Source organism: Channa argus, chromosome 13 (genome assembly GCF_033026475.1).
Source record: "Channa argus isolate prfri chromosome 13, Channa argus male v1.0, whole genome shotgun sequence".
NCBI lineage: Eukaryota > Metazoa > Chordata > Actinopteri > Anabantiformes > Channidae > Channa > Channa argus.
In genome coordinates, this window is record NC_090209.1 from 20639265 (window position 1) to 20658101 (window position 18837).

At 42.8% G+C, this 18837-nt stretch overlaps 1 protein-coding gene across 11 annotated transcripts in view; it reads left to right on the forward strand.

The window, feature by feature from the left end:
• The window catches only part of agrn (agrin), a 232130-nt gene that overhangs the window by 176004 nt on the left and 37289 nt on the right, over positions 1 to 18837 (forward strand). For 10 of the 11 annotated variants that reach the window (XM_067525716.1, XM_067525720.1, XM_067525719.1 and 7 more), the window contains 9 exons: positions 77 to 277; positions 5336 to 5478; positions 5710 to 5815; positions 9548 to 9667; positions 10214 to 10378; positions 11705 to 11848; positions 13057 to 13181; positions 13328 to 13433; positions 17383 to 17826. In XM_067525716.1, the coding sequence (XP_067381817.1) occupies positions 77 to 277; positions 5336 to 5478; positions 5710 to 5815; positions 9548 to 9667; positions 10214 to 10378; positions 11705 to 11848; positions 13057 to 13181; positions 13328 to 13433; positions 17383 to 17826 (1554 nt within the window). The remainder of the gene's footprint in view (positions 1 to 76; positions 278 to 5335; positions 5479 to 5709; positions 5816 to 9547; positions 9668 to 10213; positions 10379 to 11704; positions 11849 to 13056; positions 13182 to 13327; positions 13434 to 17382; positions 17827 to 18837) is intronic. The other variant, XM_067525724.1, reaches the window with a different exon arrangement.

Consider the following 18837-nt stretch of genomic DNA (forward strand, 5'->3'; position numbering starts at 1 on the left):
ATCCATCAGATTACCTCCCTTTTTTTTGCCCTTACCCGTCATGCCCTGACCTGTCCGACTGTTGTGTGTAATACAGAAACATGCGGCAGCACAGTTTGTGCCTGGGGCGCCCGGTGTGTCCAGAATAAGTGTGAGTGCCCACAGTGTTCAGGCGAAGCATTCTCCCCTGTGTGTGGAAGTGATGGCACCACCTACAACAACAAGTGTGAACTCAGCCTGTCCTCCTGCATGCAGAAGAGGAGAATTGATGTGGTGAAGCCTGGTAGCTGTGATGAAGGTAGGAAATGGACTTTGAAATGGTGTAATTATGTTAACCAATCGGCCATTGAAATGGTGTAATTATCTTTATCAACTGACCTGTGGTACAGTATTCAGTCATCTGTGGGTTTCCATAATGGTTGCACTACCACTTGCGCCAGAAACAGCGTTATGCCCACAGGCTAACAGAGTAAAAGTTGAAGTCAGTTCATAATGTGTGTCCATAATCAAAACCTGTTACAGGAACTAAAATTACTGGGTAAAAATTCTGGGTGATTACATCCCGGTCAGCCGTACTTTAACAATAATCTTCATGCTTTGGTAGTTTCGGTTTTAATACATGCATCACATTTAGTCATTTTCTTCAGGTACGGTGAATTCTGAAATTGTAGCCCTATGTTTACTTTCTTCAATGCCCAAGGACACCTAGGCTCATATTAAGCACAACCCTTCATTTGTGATTTACTGTTTTATTGTATTTTATCATATTCTACTTGTAAGCCTGTCATAAGACGTGGTGCATTTTAATAGTGACCAGTAACTGAACATATATTCACATGGAGGAGAATTAAAGGTTAAGTGATTAAGGTATAAAAATGTATATGTATTTCACCATAACAGACATTTTAATCCGCATTTTTTAGAATTTATCTTAAGAGGCATTATGGTAGTAAGTAAGCAGTTTAAAAAATAATTTGGCTTTTATTAGAAGCAAGTTAGAAGTTTTATTTGTTTGTGTTGTTACAGCTATTAAATATCATCTTTTATATAAAAATGTCTGTAAATATTTTTTCAAGCCTCTCTTTCCAATTAGGCTTTTAAGCGTGTGACCAATGGCACTTAAAAGTGAATATTGCTGTCGTTCCTCCATATTCTGAATAAATGAGATGTAATTCACCATGCAAGTCATATCTTGATAAGCACTGACAGACCAGGCAGAATATCATAGTCCCTCAATTGGCCTATCTTGGGGACAACTCTGGGGGGAGCAACTGGTTGTCATGCAGACGGCTGTAGTGGTGCTCCCCTGTGGCTGGTGGGTCATCAGAGCACACATAGTCATCCACTGACAAGGTGTGAAGGGGAGCAGATTACACCTGCCAGCGGGGAGGATGGCTAGGGAGAAGAGAAGTGGGGGCAGATGGAGGATGGAGCAAATGGAAGTGGATTCCTCTCATCTCTGTTTTGATTGTTAGCCAGGGGTGTTTCTGTCTTTTTTTGCCTACCATTGTCTACCGTATTGGCCTTAGGCTTTTGGGCTGAATCATGTAGCCAAAGCCTCTTGTGGTCCATTTAACATCATCTCATTGACTGAGTCAAGTGACCTTTTTTGTATGTGGAGCGTGAAGAAACTGCATGCACGCACACATACATCCACCCTCTGTGTCCACATTGTCATTTGATTGTCTGGTGTCAGACAAAAATCCTCTCTTCTTCCTCCCCAAGGGCAGCGCTTTGCTTGTGGTGCCTGATGGCTTAGCTTTTCTGTTTTGTCCTCTCTCATACTCGTACTCTCTCTCATACCGTCTCTGAACATCCTCCATTTTTCCATCACTTGCTCATTTTGATTCAGAGAAAACCATCAAACTCACACAATAGAATCTTTTTTTCCTCCCTCCCAGCCCACCCACTCATGTCTTTCTACATTTTGCACTCTCTCCATCAAAATTGTCCTCTTGACAAAAGGGGCAGCGATGCTTTTACAGATAGGGGTGGAGATTGGATCGCCTGAAATCGATAAATTTCACCCTAGGGGTGACCAATAGTTCTGTCTTTTTCTGGAGACCCTGTCCCCACTCCTTTCAGACCCCTCAAAGAAAACCAGGCCCTCCACAGGATGTCTGGGGTGATTGTAAAATGATCAAAATTAAGTTGCAATTTTCCCCCCTTGAAAAAAAACTGTGTATGGCTGTGGGATACTACTCAGTGCTGCATACCATAAAAACATTGTTGTTCATACTTTCAACCACACCTAGATGAATGGGTGGTAGGTTTTGGCAAAATTGGGAGAATATATTATGTAAAATCTGTTGCAGGATAAAAAAAAAAACAAAGAATGTGTTTTCTGGCTCTCTTGTAGACAGCAGCAAAGCTCTACATCACCAGTGCACACAACACACTACTCTGTACTTTATATCTAAGATAAGCCCGGAGGAAGTGAAGATGTGATTTATTCACTTACGTAGACCTCACTTAAAACCATCCTCATTAGTCTTGTAAGGGGGAGGGGGCACAAAGCATAAAAATGGAAGTTGTTTTCTCCCACCTTTTATTTAGCAGTAATGAAAAATGACAGTGTTCCCATTGTTGGCCATACAGGGAAATTTATCACCTGTTTAATTTCACACTCGGGTAGGCCTGGCCTGGCTCCTTTTCTCGACACTGACAAAGTGGCAACTGAGAGCAGTGCATCACCTACCGGGGCCCCAGCCCATTTTAATTGAATAGACATTTAATAAACAAGATTATGAGTGCAGGATCACACAGTGATGCACAGCCCATGCCATGCTTTCTCACATTGCACAGATCAGACCAAGAGAGCTGCAAGAGACATGAAGCGCATGGGGGGAAAAAATGCAATGTGGATGGAGAAGCAGGAGTGAGATCAGCTGATTTTATTCATCGTGGTCCATCCCTCACAGGGCTTGTAACCTTCTTTTGAGGAAACACAACTTCCTTTTTCCTGCCATCTCCAAACACCTCATCCCTTCTCCTCACCAGGAGTAACGCTCCATCCCCGTCCAGCGTATGGCAACTTAATTCAGACTAACGTGTCCATCCATTAAGAGCCGGTTGCACGAGGGATTAATAGATGTAACAAAAACTAAGGCAAATCACCCAACGATGCATCCCTCAAAGAGGGCATTGTCGATCTTTGCGGTTACACCCACCACAGCCAGAGAGTGTGATGGATGTCTAAGTTGGCCTTCACAGGTCATATCAGAGACAGTAATGATGCTCCTGAAGGTACTGATGTTGACACTGGTTGACCAAACATTTCCCAACTGCAGTCAACCACATACTTTTTCTCCTCTCTATCTTCAAGTATTTATCCTTTTTCCTCCTCTTTTCTTCCACTCTCACACGTGTAAAACCCTTTGAAACTGGCATCTTCTCTGTCACTTCTGTCATTTCCAATGCCAAATCCCTGGAATGTTTATTCAGGTCTGTCGTTCCTGAATATTATTCTCATGCAATTTATTTCCTGTCTTCTCTCAGCTACTAAATTCTGTCTTTCTTAATGGAGCTCCCTTGGCTAAATAGACTGCAGCTTTTGACATGATTGAGTAAAAAGGAACGGACGGACAGTGCAGAGAGAATAGCTGATGCAGCCATCTTAGCTGGGGGTGTATTAATTGATAGGTTCATAGGCATTGCGGGTGGCAGGCACATCAAAGAGCAACAGCTAATTAGGACCCCCCTTCGTCCTTCACTTTTATTTATTCTAATATCCTACCTTTTTAATTTATTTATCTTGTCTCTGTAAGGGGCCTGAGTGGAATATGAATTGGCTGCTTTTGCGTTTTTCTCTTATTGTGTCTTGCTGAGCTGGCTTTACAGTATACAGATACAGGTGGCCCACTGTCAGTGCCTTAGCTGTCATTATTTCTAAACAATTCTGCTTTCAACTGGCTTCTTCTTTTCAGATGACATCTGAAGTCAAATACCTGGGATAAAGTCAGTGGACCTTGATAGACTGTGGTTCACAGTGGATAAGTAGTTGCAACAGCAGATTCAAAGAAAAGGATTAGGGTCAGAGGTTTGACTGGTTTAAAATGTAAACAGATTGACTCCTTAACAAGCCCTGATGTTGGTGGGTTATGTGGCCTCCAGAATGCTCCATAAGGTTTAAGCTGTTGTATCCACAGCCATTGAAGTGAAGCCCCTTTTATTGTATCGACCACCCAAAGCTGTCACAGTCCATTGCTGATGACCCATATCAAAACAGGCCCAGGCTTCATCTGCCCCTGCCCCTCTGCTGCACTGTGACCTGCTCCATAATCTACTTTAGAAGATGAGTTATGCTAAGGGGCACTCCCATCACTACAACATTGATTTCACCATTAGAGGTGGCGCTTCGGTACAGAGAGTTGAATGAGCCCTAAAAGCAGACAGGAAGAGGAGGAATCTTGATTACCTGATTATTTTTTTGAGTCTTTCAGCTGCACTGGGGGCATTTAGTTGGATTGAATTCCTTTTCTGAATAACAAATGTGTTTCATTTGAACTTTCTGCCATCCCCCAGGGTGCCTCTCTTTCTGTCTGACATTCTTTCCATCTTTCGTGTTGACTGCTTTCATTCCCTTGCTTCACACACATTCACCTAATCTCCCCCAGGAGTTCCACTGTAGGTGAATTTTGCAACTTCAAAAGCAGCATCCTCCCCCTTTCTATGCCTGCACTCTGCAACAGCCCCGATTTGTTTTTCATAAATGAAACTCTAAAGCGTCTCGTGTCTCCTTTAAACATTGCATTTTTTACCTTGTGCTAAAAATATGCACAAAAAAAATCAACAATAAGAGTTTTGAGAAAATGCAAATCCTGGACAGTGATTATGGGACTTTGTTTGGCCTTGCTATAAGAGCATTACATAGCAGCTACTTATTTCAATCCAGGGAAATGCATTTTTGTAAAAAACAAACAAAAAAAAGGCCTACCAGGGCCACAGTTAAAGAACTGCTTGGGCAACTTTGTTTAAAGTCTCAGGAGATAATTAGATTTTACACAACACTTTACAATTAGTTGCATTCTCATATGAGGAAGCAGGCACCCATAAAGCAGGCCTTGCCACCAATTCTCTCTGCACACTTGGAGGCCAGAGTTAATAATTCCCTCCTCTTTTTTGTCTCTGATTTAATTGAAATGAAATGGATGCCTCACTGGTTGTGTAGAGATGTTGTTGCTAATTTATTTAGTCAGACTCTTGCCCTCACTACAGTTCGTCATTATCTTCTTCTACCAGCAATGCCTTTGGTTCCTGTTCCCTTCTCCAATACAAGCATGATGCAAATATAAATTATTCTAACTTCTAACTTTATACGTAATGCGGTTTTGTGGATTCATGTTGTACAATGCAGACTGTGGCTCAGGAGGGTCAGGCTCAGGTGTGGAGAGCTGTGAACAAGACCGCTGCCGCACATTTGGAGGCTCATGGGATGAAGATGCTGAAGAAGACCGCTGCATCTGTGACTTCACCTGTCAAAGTGTGCCTCACAACCTGGTAAGGCTGCATTCAAAGCTACTTAATAATATCTGACCAACATGCTTCAATCCTTCAAACACAAATCGTGTCATTTGTGTGATATTATCGTAATTCACATGATGCATGGTTAAAACACATTTAAGAAGCATGCCATAAGCCTGTTAATAAAAGGAGTGAAATCAAGTACAAAGAACCTAGGGTTAACCCTTGTATTGTGCAGTACTCAACTTTTATGTGATTCTGTCCTAGGTTTGTGGCTCAGATGGAAAAAACTACAGCAATGAGTGTGAGCTGAAGAAGGCCAGATGTGAGAAACAAGAGCACTTGTTGATTCAGAATCAGGGACCTTGTGCAGGTCGGTATATAACTGTACTCAGAGTTTAATGTCATTACAGTATGCAGAAGCACCCTCATCCAGACTCATTGCCATTAACATCCCGTTTCTCCATTCATTTCATTCATTGATGGGGCAGTAAAAGATGGAATACGATTCTGACCACTCTGTGGTTTCTGTGCTGTGACCACTGTAGCCATAAGCAAATAAAGTGAAGAATATTAAGGGTAAAGGTAATGTGCATGTTTGTGTAATGTGCTTAGGGAAAGTTGACTCAACATGCTTGTTGCTTTTCAGCAGTGCTCTTTGTTCATATTTAGGAACTGACTGGTCCTCTGGGGCTGGCTAATGTGCAGAGTTAGGAATCTTTTTTGTTGGATGCATGTAAAGATTTAGCTGCTTGTAATAATGATTCTCTTCCCAGACTTTGTGACAATTTAAACCATTAAACATGTGGTCGCAAGCTTACTTCCTAACCCTCAAGATACCACGGTACTCAACTTTGAAATTAAATATCACTCTCCTTTCATGCAAATGGATGGCATTTATCAGCTAGTATCAGATCAGTGGAGAAGAAGCAAAGGTTAGCCATCCTTCTCTTCATGGCTATGCTAAATGAAAGGGCTTTTGCTGCGATGCTAGCTCGGGCTGGGGAGCAGAGCAAAAGGCACTTAAGGGATTTTGTGTGATCATTCCAGCCTGTTTGATTCCCCATGGGTCTAAAAGAGAAGAGGATGGAGAGAGTTGAAGAGAGAGTAAGAATGAGGGAGTTGCCAGTGTTTTCACACTCATCCCTGCAGATTCATTTCCTTCCTAAGCTGGCCTCCTTGGGCACTGACTGTCACGCTTCTCTACCAGCCATGGATAATCAATCCTGTTTTGAAGAGCCCTCTATGGGCACGATAGCTCTGGGCTCTCCTCTCCTATTGGCTAATGGTAAAACTCAGATCTTCACTCCCCTCCACATTATCCATGTAAGGAGAAACATAATTTGACCTCAAATCCAAAAACTTATCAAAACATGTTACAGTAGGCCTCAACAGCACAGCAAGACAATCTTTATTTATTTATTTTTAAGTTTTGATTTAGGAAAAACTGTTTTGCCTTGTGTCAGCAGTGTCATCTGCTGCCTGCACATTTGTAAAGTTTGCCTCTCATAGCACTTCAAACCATTCTTAATATCAGCTTGCAAACCTAAATCTGGGTCAGGTATTTCTGTTAAATTCAAAGACATTATATTTTTTAACAAGACAAGCAAACATGCAGATTTACTCTTATACAAATATAAAAGATTATATCTAAGTGTAGAACCTGTCGAAGGCTACAAATGTAAGATCTCCCCCTTAATAGAGCGTTACCTGATATACTACCATCTACCAGAACAGGTGTTGATTGCTTTGGTCCCTTTAATATTAAGCGAGGAACTGCAAAAAGATAGGTGTCATATTTACATGTCTTGCTACCCGAGCTGTCCACATAGAGGTGGCAGCTTCATTGGACACGGGCTTGTTTATCAATGCTCTTTGACACTTCATTGAAAGAAGAGTGGAGGTGTTGGAAATACGTTCAGACAGTGGAAAGAACTTCGTTGGTGCTGAGCGAGAGCTCAAAAGGACTCCAGAAGAATGGAACATATCCAAAAGAGAAAATACCCTGATCCAGCGTGTCATCAAGTGGATGTTTAATCTGGCTCTCACTGTGGAGGGGTATGGGAGCGTTTAATTAATTCCATTAGCAAAATACTCATTTAAAGGTCAACATTTGGTTGAAGAGGGTCTGCAGACATTACTCTGTGGAGCGGGAGCCGTCATAAACATTTGGCCGATAACTAGAACTTCCAGTGATCCAAATGACTTGGAGGCATTGGCGCCAAATCACCTTCTTCTCTTAAAAACCCAACCACCTATGCCTCCAGGAATTTTCCAGAAAAATTATCTTTATGCGTAGATGGAGACAAGTCCAATATATGGCAGACCTCTTTTGGAAACGTTGACCAAAGGATATCTGCCTGAGCTCCAAAGGCGACAGAAACGGGCACATGCAAAATGCATTTTTTTTCCTGGGGACATTGTGTTGATTGGTGATGAGTCAGCACCCTGAAACTCATGGGTAATGGCAAAATCATCCACACAATAAAAGATGAACGTGGTCTAGTCCAGCAGGTTAATATCAAGATGAAGACGAATGAGTTTGACAGACTCATAACCAAGGTCTGTCTTCTCCGAGAATCAGGGTGAGACAGTGGTAAAGGCTGATCTTCTGTGCTGGTAACCTCTGACAGCAGAAGAAAGAAAAGAAAAGAGCATAGGATGGTCATGATGATTCTAATGCCTAACCAGTTGTTAAGGAAACAGTGTTTGTTTACAGTTACTACAGCGAAGGAACGAACTACAAAGATGGGGGAGCGCAACAAGGTAGTAGTGGAAAGTTGAGTGTGTGGCTGTGAAGGTACATGGTTTACCTTGTTCTGTGGAATTACTTTGTTATTCGCTCAATTGCAACGTGGGACTCAATAAATGATCAGTGTTTGTCATACAACAATCTCTGGAGTGGATCATTTTTGGACCACCGGGCACGAGTAAGCCTGCCTCTACAGACAAGCTACAGTCCCCACAGTGGAAACAGCACAGCAACAAAACTTGAAAATGTGTGGGCAATATTACACATCACCGTGAGCTGCATTGTGCCGGACAATGGCCACTGAAGAGGAAAAACCCTTGAAGGGTGGAAGAACATATGAAATTAAAAGTTCTTTTTGTCGTAATAGGCTCAGTACAGATAGCTGAATGGAGCGCAGGAAAGTGGCAAGTTAAATGAACTGTGTCCAAAGCCCATCTCTGGAGAGGGAAACCACTGGAAAAAGAGCGAGCCGAGTCATCACCATTAGGCTGAGGCTCATATCCACACCAGTAACAGTGTGATTTATGGCCCCTGTATCTCCGGCCTCCAAACTCCAAATGAGCAACACAAGAAAAAGAGATCGGAAGCAGAACAGAGAGAAACAGAGAAAAAAATGGAGGGAAAAGAGTTCTGCTTTCTATCTCTACAACTTAACTTTTCACTCCATAGCCTGGAGAGAATTTGAACAATGATATTTTTGCCTTGGCCATTAAACAAACCCCCTTTTTCCTCCCACCGTTGTTCTCTTCCAATTTCTGGAGAAGCGCCAAGTTATGGGAACACATTTGTTTGTATTTTGTTGAATGTAGTTCTGTATTCAGAGCTGCCACACTAGTTTGAAGGTTTGTGCATCCTTAGACAAAGGAGCTCTCCACACAATGTGTACAGGCAGACGCTGTTTGGCACATTCCTTCACATTATACAGGAGGGTTTTTTTTGTTGTTTTTTTTTTCTTCCTGCAAAGTTGTAGGGCGGCAGTGCCATTCCGTAATATTAGACAAGAACAAATGAAGAGAACATGCCTCCTGGTAGGTGGTAAATGTCAGCTGCATTCACCAGCAATGCCATTGTTTGTTTTCACTGGAGGTAATAGCATCATTTTCCCCCTGATTCTGAGCCATTGTGGAGAAAGTAGAAAATAGAATTGTTATCTTGAAGCCGACTGCCAGCCTCTCCACCTCTGCCCCTCAAGCCAATCTCATTGTTGGCAAAGTTACATGTTGCTTGGAGATTGTGTTGTCTAGTCCCTCTGTACTAAACCCCTCCCCACAATAATCACTCAAATGTTGCTGTTCTTCTTTCTCTCCTTGTGCCATTCCCATCTCCCATTGCTTTTTGTTCCTACCTCATCAGCGATTTCAGCCACATCTCCGCCTGAGCTGATAGCACCCCAGCACTGCAGTCTGTCTGTGTATGGCTGCTGCTCTGACAACGTGACGGCTGCCTTAGGAGTTGGTCTGGCTGGATGTCCCAGTAAGTCCTACTCTATGCCCCACTTTGACCCTTTGTGTCCTATAAGTTTGTTGTGCACGCTCAAAAAAGATTTAGATGCTGTCAGGCTGTTTCAGCATATAGCTTATTGTCCTTGACTGCAATTAAAGTTGCAGAGCTGAAAACGTTTCATCTTAATCCAAGGAATAATTATGATAATTTTCCACGGTATCAACAGAAAAATCTCTTCATCTGATGATCTTGATGTATGATAGCGCACAGATGGGGGAGAAAATGCTGCATCAAGCTGTTAGCCAGAGGGATATAATATAGATGGATAAAATGCAGACTTAGAAATAAGGCTATACAGAGATTTAGTAAAGAGGAAACTCACCTAAGCACACTTTATCCAGCTTTTTATTTGTGGACCAGGGCTCAACCAAAGTTTGAGCCAAGTGTAAATCCTTAATAGAGTATCCATCATGTTTAGCAGTATTCACCTGCTTTACACAATGATTGTAGACAAGTTTGATTCCATCTAAGGCCAAGACATAAAAATGGAAAATCGTGTTGGTCTGTTCTTTCCAGGTACCTGTCAGTGCAATGTCTACGGCTCTTACAAGGGGACGTGCGACCCAGTCACTGGTCAGTGTTCATGTAAGCCAGGTGTCGGGGGACACAAATGTGACCGTTGTGAACCGGGTTTCTGGAACTTTCGTGGAATTGTGACGGATAACATGAGTGGCTGCACACGTAAGGATTCACTACTTTGTAGGAGCAGTTGTTTGTTACAGTGCTAGTCACTGTATGCATGTATTCTGCTTTTTGTTCCATGTACTTACATATTTTTGTAATTAAAAAAAAAAATCACATTTTCTTCAGAGAAATTGACAATCCACAAAAACTCAGTATGAGCAATTTCTCTTTCTTGACAAACAAATTGATGGACAAAAAGAGTAGTAGTATAAATTATGGAGGCACAACAACGTTTTAAGGTAATAAAAATTACATTTAGTCTGTAATATAAATGTAAAAAAGTAAAGAGTTTTAAGCAAAATGTAAAAATGTTTGTAATGGAAATGTGGATCCAGTGGAGCTTCATTCAATTCTGTTATTTGTTTAATATTCTCAGTCATTAAAGACTTCATCATTCAACAATCAGGCATGTGTCCTGAAACATTTTGGAACTACCATTGAAATTGGTAAGGTACAAAAGAGAGAGCCTTAGTAGCATGTCTTGTATCTCTTGCCACGCTCCTATTTTCTCCCGTCTGGGTCTCTAAAAGGTACTTTATATTAAAGGCAAAAATATTTAAAAAATTATTTTAAAAAGTGAGAAAATGCAGTTGTAATTTTATTTCCTTGAAGTCAGCAGAAAGAAAAAAATTCAATTACCTAAACGCCAAACTACCTAGTTTCCAAATAAAGTTTAACTAGTTGATGGCAGGTTATGTAGAAACATGTCCAATGGTGTCCTTTAGTTCTGTCAAAACAGGATTGAATGAACTGTATTCATTTGTATTCAAGTGAAGACTGGGGTCGTGGCCACTTGTTTTTCTTGGTGTAATGCAATATGGTGACCAGCTTGTATCCTGCCGCTGAGGTATCATTGAACATACACTCCTAAAGCCACAGAGCATTTTCAGCTAACAGCAGGAAGCCTGCAGGTGCCTCACCTGTGGCCTGACCTTAACAAGGTTTACCCACAGCAAACAGACAGCCCACTGCACGCCAATACCAGGTCCAGCAGGGGAGAAAAAAAAAAAACACATCATTGATTCCTGGAACATGATGGGGTTGATGTCCTTCCCTGGGGTTGTTTTTTGAATTTCTGTTATGTACTCCTCCTCCTCCTACATCTTCTCCGCTCTCTGTGGCCCTTAAGGCTGGCTGAACTGTTCCCAACCCTTGACTCTAAGACAAACATGTATCTAAAATGGATTTCAGAGGCTAATGTTGCCTCAAACACATTTAGTAGACTATATAAACCTGCTCTAATCCCTCTTCTGTCTCCAGTTAAAAGTTTGTTTCTCATCAATCCTTCTCTTCCTCTTTTCCCCCTTTACCTCTCCATGGCAGCATGTAACTGCGACGCCACAGGTTCTGTTCGGGACGACTGCGAACAGATGTCAGGTCTGTGTTCTTGCAAGACTGGAGTGAAGGGCATGAAGTGCAACGTGTGTCCAGATGGAAGCAAGATGGGCATGAATGGCTGTGACAAAGGTAATGAGAGAGAGAACTAGAACAACTGGTAGAGCATTCACAAACCCCACAAATAAACATAAATTTTTTTCTTTCATTCCAGCTTCTCCCTATCATTCAAACATATGTTTTTGTCATTTGTCTGATCCATGCATCTATCTGCTTTTCACACTCATGGGAAGCACAGAAGGGAAGTGGCTTCAGGGCAGTAAATCGATAGTGATTAGCACACTTCTGAGTGCACACATGAGCATGACATATAACTGATTGGTATTTCATATTCTCTACATCATACTTTATGTTGGACCAATAACAATCTGTATGTGTATGTTTATAATTCTGCATAAGGACTATTGATTACTTTGATTAATAATGAAAACAGCCCCAGTGGTTGCACAAGCTGAAAAGACAGTTAAAGCAAAGGTTAGTTCCTGCTGTGGGGGCCTGCAGCTCCTTGATTAAGATGCACCATCAGATATCGACTCGAAGTCAAATGCTTAATGAAGCCAGCAACTCCAACTCAGTGGTGGGGCTCTCCGCCACACACCCTGCTAGATGAAGAGACGAGGTACTGAGAGGTGGTACCACATGAAAGCTGGAGCCGGGGGGGGGGCTACACTTACAGCCTGAAGGGTGGAGGGTGGGCTTCCTAGCCATAAGTATGTAAATAGACAATTGTTCAGCAGATAATATTGCTGTATTGTAATTGTATAGGGCTGAAAATAAGCTAAAAAGCTTATTGTAGGTGCATAGACCCCTCACTGGTGTACAGACAGGTGGCAAAAAGTTACATGGTCAGATCCTTCACATGTTCTGGAAGTGTGGCACACTAAAGTGAGGGGATCCAGTGGTGCATTTTCTGAATCCACTCAAATTAGAAGAATGATAATACCCCATCTATAAGGCTTAAGGTGACACTAATAGCTTAGTGAGAATGAAAATGATGTTAATGATATGCTGTGTATCAAAGGATTGTTAGGAAGAAGTCACTAGTGTTAGAAGTCACTACAGAAAAGTCTACATGCTCAGGAGTTGAACAGCTTCTACTGCTTATTAAATGTAACTGCCATTACACATGCAAACATACTGGATATTCAATTTGTGTTCACCAACTGATTAACACCACAAAATCCTTTTCCAAATCTTTTCTTCTATTTTTAAGTTTAAACCATTTTCCATTGTTTTATACATTCAGAGAGTGTAACATAACAAGCCTATGTTTATCACAGGTCCCGGGGCACCAACTTCATGTGCAGAATTAGTGTGCAGTTTTGGAGCATCATGTATTGAAGTGAACGGCCAGTCCCATTGCGAGTGCCCTTCACCTGACTGCGATGAGAAAAACAAAACTAAGGTGGGAATGTGTGTAATTAAGAAATCCATGGTTTGATTCAAAAGTTTCTAACACGGCATCAACAGAAATCCATTGTTTCAGTCTCCTACAGAGAGTCAACATGTGTTCTCATATCCACTCTCTCCATCTCTGTCACTGTGGAGCAGGTGTGTGGCTCAGATGGGGTGACCTATGCTGACCAATGCCAGCTGAGGACCATAGCCTGTAGGCAGGACAAAGACGTCGCAGTGCAATACTTTGGACAGTGCACAGGTGAGCCCCATCGAAGCCTCCGTGCATCACACATTACACGCATGACGAACTGTTGTCATGTCCCGATCAAAATATAATGAGCAGTGCTGTGGGCACCAAATTATCCTCCTCCTGCTCCTGTTTCTCTCCTATCCATCATTCTGTCTCACAATATAAACTCACAGCAATACATTTGAATGGGTGTCTCATTTGAATGATATATATATTTTATGAAGCTGCACAAAACAACACTGATTAAATATTTGATTTTAAATATGTTTGTAATTAGTTTTTGTAAATTGTGATTGTCACCTGTAATCTAGAACATGTTTGTGCACACACAGAGAGACACAGAGTAGAGTAAAGTAAGCCCTGTTCTCCACCTGTATCTGGACTGTTCAGTGAAAGTAAAATCATGTGATTTTTACAGTATCATGTGTGAAACTGGTATCACACATACCAGTTTCACAGTTTCACACGCTGTAATGATACCAGTTAGGACAGTTCCCCTATTCTTTATCTTCTCTCTATTGAATTTGGCTTCACCTTCGAAACACAACATGGTCTCACAGTGGTGGTGGACATAGATTACATGTGTACTGTGTAAAAGGTACAGCTCTCGCCCCCGGGTTCAAATGGTGACGGACATTGTTTGGATCAGTGTAATAGGTCCTGGGACACGTGCCAAGGCCGTGGCTTTCATGCACAGTGAAGTTGTGGCGCCAACTGCCAGCTCGCTTCACAACAGGCTTCTAAAGGTGCCACCGGCATGTGTAGGGGGGAGGGAGAGTGCCAGCTATGTGGTGCTGGCTACAAGCCACTGCCAGGTGTCCATCACTTTTGGTTGGAAAAATCTTTCACCTCATTGCTTAGCAGGCACAGATCAGGCAACCAAATACTGTGTCACAAACAGGGTCCTTTTCGTTCATCTTTGTCAGACCCAAACTATGTCAAATACACTAGGGGCAAGACCATCGACAAGGTATATGTTAAATTACAGTAGCAGGACACCGATAAAAAAGACGAATATGCAAGAGATCGACAAGCCTTTGATAAGTCTCTGAACATCTGGTAATTACAGATTCATTGCCGCAGGTTACCAGGAAAAGGAGCAAAAATCCTGCCTGCTTTCACATTTCTCTGTTGCCTGGCAATAGTGATGTGGGTTGTATGTAATCCCTCACCTAGCATTGCTGCTCACAGAAGGCAAGAAGACACCTCGCAGTGAACTCTTTATTGTTGAACCCTTATGGAAGAAACAGGCAGGTGAACGCTCAAGTCCATCCGCTAAAAGAAATGCTCCCGGATGCAGTTGGACCACAGGAGGCTGCTCCACCACTACCATCGGCTCGGGGGTTAGATCCCAAGCTCATTTCACGTGTGGCTGGGTGCAAATTAGCATTTCCTCCACCCCTCACCACGCTGCAGCCCTGCCTGCTCTCCCTCCCTCTGTTTGCATGCAATGCTTCCAGACGCACGGCCACAGCACTGTGGAATGCTAATGCTCACCAAGCTGCTATGTGGTTTGACAATAGAGCACTGCCAAGGGCTTATATAAATGAGAGAATATAGATTTTTTCTTTTAATGAATGATCTGTTGCAAGTTTCTATTATGTTATGTGTAACTACTGCCGCCCAGTCTGGCACTAATGGGCAGGCACAGAAAAATGCAATCCTGCAAAATAAATAAATAAAACTTCAAATCTTTTTGCATGTGACAGAGAGGTTGCAGCTTGCTGTGATGTCGCCCAGCTCTTTCTGAAGTCTCAGAGCCAAATGACAGCACAACCATAGAGAATAGGGAGAAGTTTTTATAGCTTCTTTGTCGTGTCTTAGCAAAAGATGAAATCGTATCTGAGAAACCCAGTGAAAAAAAAATGCAGAAACTCATGTACTAAGAAGCTTAGGGAGGGCATTTGGACCCATGAGCAAATTCTGGAGCCGGGGGAAAATGACCACCGAGTTGGCAGTGACCTGCCTCTCCCATATGGTGTTGTCACCTGTAGGTTTGCAGCAAATTGGCATCGAATGGCAGCATATGGCTTCGGCAGCCGTCCGCCGCATGTATGTTAGTCAAGGATCTGTTGCTTTTACCAATTCTCCTCCATGTCCTGCAATTTTCTCCCATTATTTGGTCCCTCATTCTCATACCCCTGTTTGCCTTTCCACTTTTATTCCACACTGCATGCTTTGTTAACCTGTTTTTTATGTTTCTGTTTAAATCATAGGCCGCTTGTGTCTTCTCTTTGTCCTTTGTCTTTATCCTCCTGCCTCCAATGTTCAGATTCCTCCTCCCGTTCTGACACCACAAACAATCTTAATAGCCACCTTTCAACACTAACCACACAGCTGGGAGAAGCCAAGATGACAATGATTTTTTTCTACCCTGTGACATGACTGTCCCTTGCTCTACTGAGAGTAAAACAGTTAAAGAAGAACAGCCAAATGAACTGTTAAACCTGATTAAGAGAACTAACGGCTGAGCAGCCCGTGCTGCCGCTCCTTCTTTCCTCTTTCAGTTGTGTGTTCTATTCTTTTCTTATCCCGTGTCACAGGAGCTTGCTGCTTGAGATACGCAGACACACACAAACACACTTTCCAGGGAGCGAGCCACCTGACGCTAAGCTTGGAACCTGACTGACAGGTGTAGCCAAGAGGAAAGGCAACGCATGCCACCATTCTTGCTGATAGCATCACTGCTCTGTGCACTCCACTCCAAATCGCTCTTTCTCAACAAATATCTGCTGAGCTTTAAGATGACACCCTGTGTGTCTCGCAGGATTTCTGCCGTCTCAGTAGGTATCACATTTCACACCTCTGTGAATAATGCAGTTCAAATAGGCGATTATAGCAGTGTAATTAAGTCCTACACATAATGTTATTTGAATCCTAATGAGGCGCAAATCTACAATATAGGTTTTTTTTTAATCTCCTTTTAATTTCACCCACAAACATCTAAACTCGTGGGACGTAAAGAACTAAAAGGGGAATGACGGTATTGTCACGCCTGCTTGCCTCGCCTAAATCTGAAGTGCTCACTTATGTAGCATCTCCCTGCCAACTCACTTCTGCCCCTTAGGAGTTTTTGTCCTATTTATCGTTCTTTTATCACAGACAGTTTGTCCTTTTGCACCAGAGCTTTTTGCATTGGTAATGATGGTCTCTGCAGAGAGCCTCTTCTCTCCCTCATTTGGAGTGATCTTTCTCTCTGTGTTCATGTTTGTGTGCGACTGTTGACAGTAGAATGTTTGCGGTGCGGTTGATGGATGTTCATGCTTTCTGCAAGCAGCAGTCTGCCGTCTTTGAAGCCAGAGTTAAAGCCGGCTTTTTTTTTTGCCCCATTTCTATCAATCATTCATTACCGGAGGCACTGGCTGTTGGTGATTAAAGCTTTGCTACTGGAGGCCAGCATTTGAATATGGATATATAATTCATAGGCACTGGCACAACATGCATGCAACAAACAAGCATGCATATTGTGGATGCAAATACAAGCCAGACAGTATGTGTTCGTATGCGACCACAAACACTATGCATTGACACCAACTGGAGTAGTTTAGCCCTGTCTGGTATGAAAGTCCACATAACTGAGTGCAGTCTGTCAACTGTTGGCGTGTCCTATATTCACTCAGTGTATGTATGCGCTTTCATTACTTTTACTTTACAAATAAAGATTCATACATCTCATCCAGTCTGTGTGTGTGTGTGTGTGTGTGTTTTAATGTAATTTAATAATGACAATGGGGGGATGGGTTAGAAGATTAAAAAGGCATAATGAGTAAATGCAGAGGTAAAAAGTTGTTGTCAACAGTAGGTTGTAATAATCTTTAAGTGGCTTTGTTATGCTTTATTGGCTAATGATGATTTATTTCCTTTGGTTTAATTTTTTTGAGGTTAGAATGAAATCAAACATTTCCATCTGTGCTCAGTCATTCATCCATTCCTTGCTTCCTGCCCTTCCCTCCACCAGAAATCATCCCTGAGCCGGCAGAACGACCTACCCTCAACCCCTTCACCACCTCCTCCCCCAGCTCAACCACTACTGCTGTCATCACCACCGTCGCCCCCTTGCACCCTAACATGGTGTGGGCCATCCCACCTCCAAGGACAGCCGAGACTGAGACCACTGAGCAGCCCCCAACCACCCCCCCTCTAACCACCTTCACCCACAGTGGTGCTCGAACAAATATCCATCCATACATCCACAATCAGCCTCAGCCACCTCCGTCCACGACTGCTGCTGCTACCACCTCCTCCTCTCGCAGTAACCTTGTGCCCTCCGCGGCTGTGACCTTCGATGGGTCAGGCAGTGGGGACCCAAGCGGGGATGACCAAACCGAAGAAGAGGAGGAACAAGAAGAGGACGCAGGTAGCGGCATCCCAACAGAGGCCAGTGGGACAGAGGAGCCTGTCGGTAAATTCATTCACTTCATTACCCATAATGCTTTGGAGGGGGGGGAGGTTTTGGGTAAGGGAGATTTTTCTTAAAACATGTGTGACAGTCTCATATTCACTTCTCAGGTGAAATCATAACATATTCATGGTGTCATTAATTAATTCAAAGTTACATTAAATCAGCACAGGCTCATGTATGCAAATACTTTCTGCAGAGACAAATGTCAAACTAGGAAAGCAGGCAAAGAAGTCTGTATACAGATGCAGTTAGTCTCATTTTCGCTTGCATAAGATGTTTATCTCAGTTTCAGCCAGAAAAGAATGTATCTGCATGGTTCACTGTTGCTACATCACCCATGCTCTTTTCTCCCATTCAATCGGCACACTCGCTCTCAACAGCTAGCAAAACAAACCCAGGCTCTGTAAAATATGCTCTCGGCAGGCCAGATGAAACTGCTGGCCCGCATCTAGGGATCTCTGGAGCCTGACGTGACAGGCTGACGTGACTTGGAGGCGTGAGTGTGTGTGGAGGCTGCATACCTCATCACATGACTAGTCCCAAATGTTTCTGGATATGTCTTCCTGACTGTAACAGTTGCTGTGGATTTTAGGGCTCTGCTTCGGACAACAAGGGTTGACTGAGCCCTTTCAATTACTCTTTTTTTCTGTTGTTGATTTCAATCCATCCATCCATCCACCGCGCCTGACAGCTTGCAGTAACAGGACAGGATTGATGTAATGGCGTGGTCTCAATGTGCTCTTCCTCTTCCAACCCCCCCTCTTAGATTTATTCTCTTGTCAGAGCCTGACCAGAGTGCTCGGTGACGCGAGAAGCATGTAGCTTGTCTGCCAGAGAGACCTGGTGTCTTGTGGTTTTGTGTATATACGTGTGTGTGAATGATTGTGACCTAAGAGAACCTGGATGTTTTTTACATTGCATTTGTGTGCTGATGCATTAGGCTGCATATCAGTGTGCAAGTGTCAGCGTGAGCAGATTAGAAGATTGTAGAGTGTGTGTACAGTGTGTAAG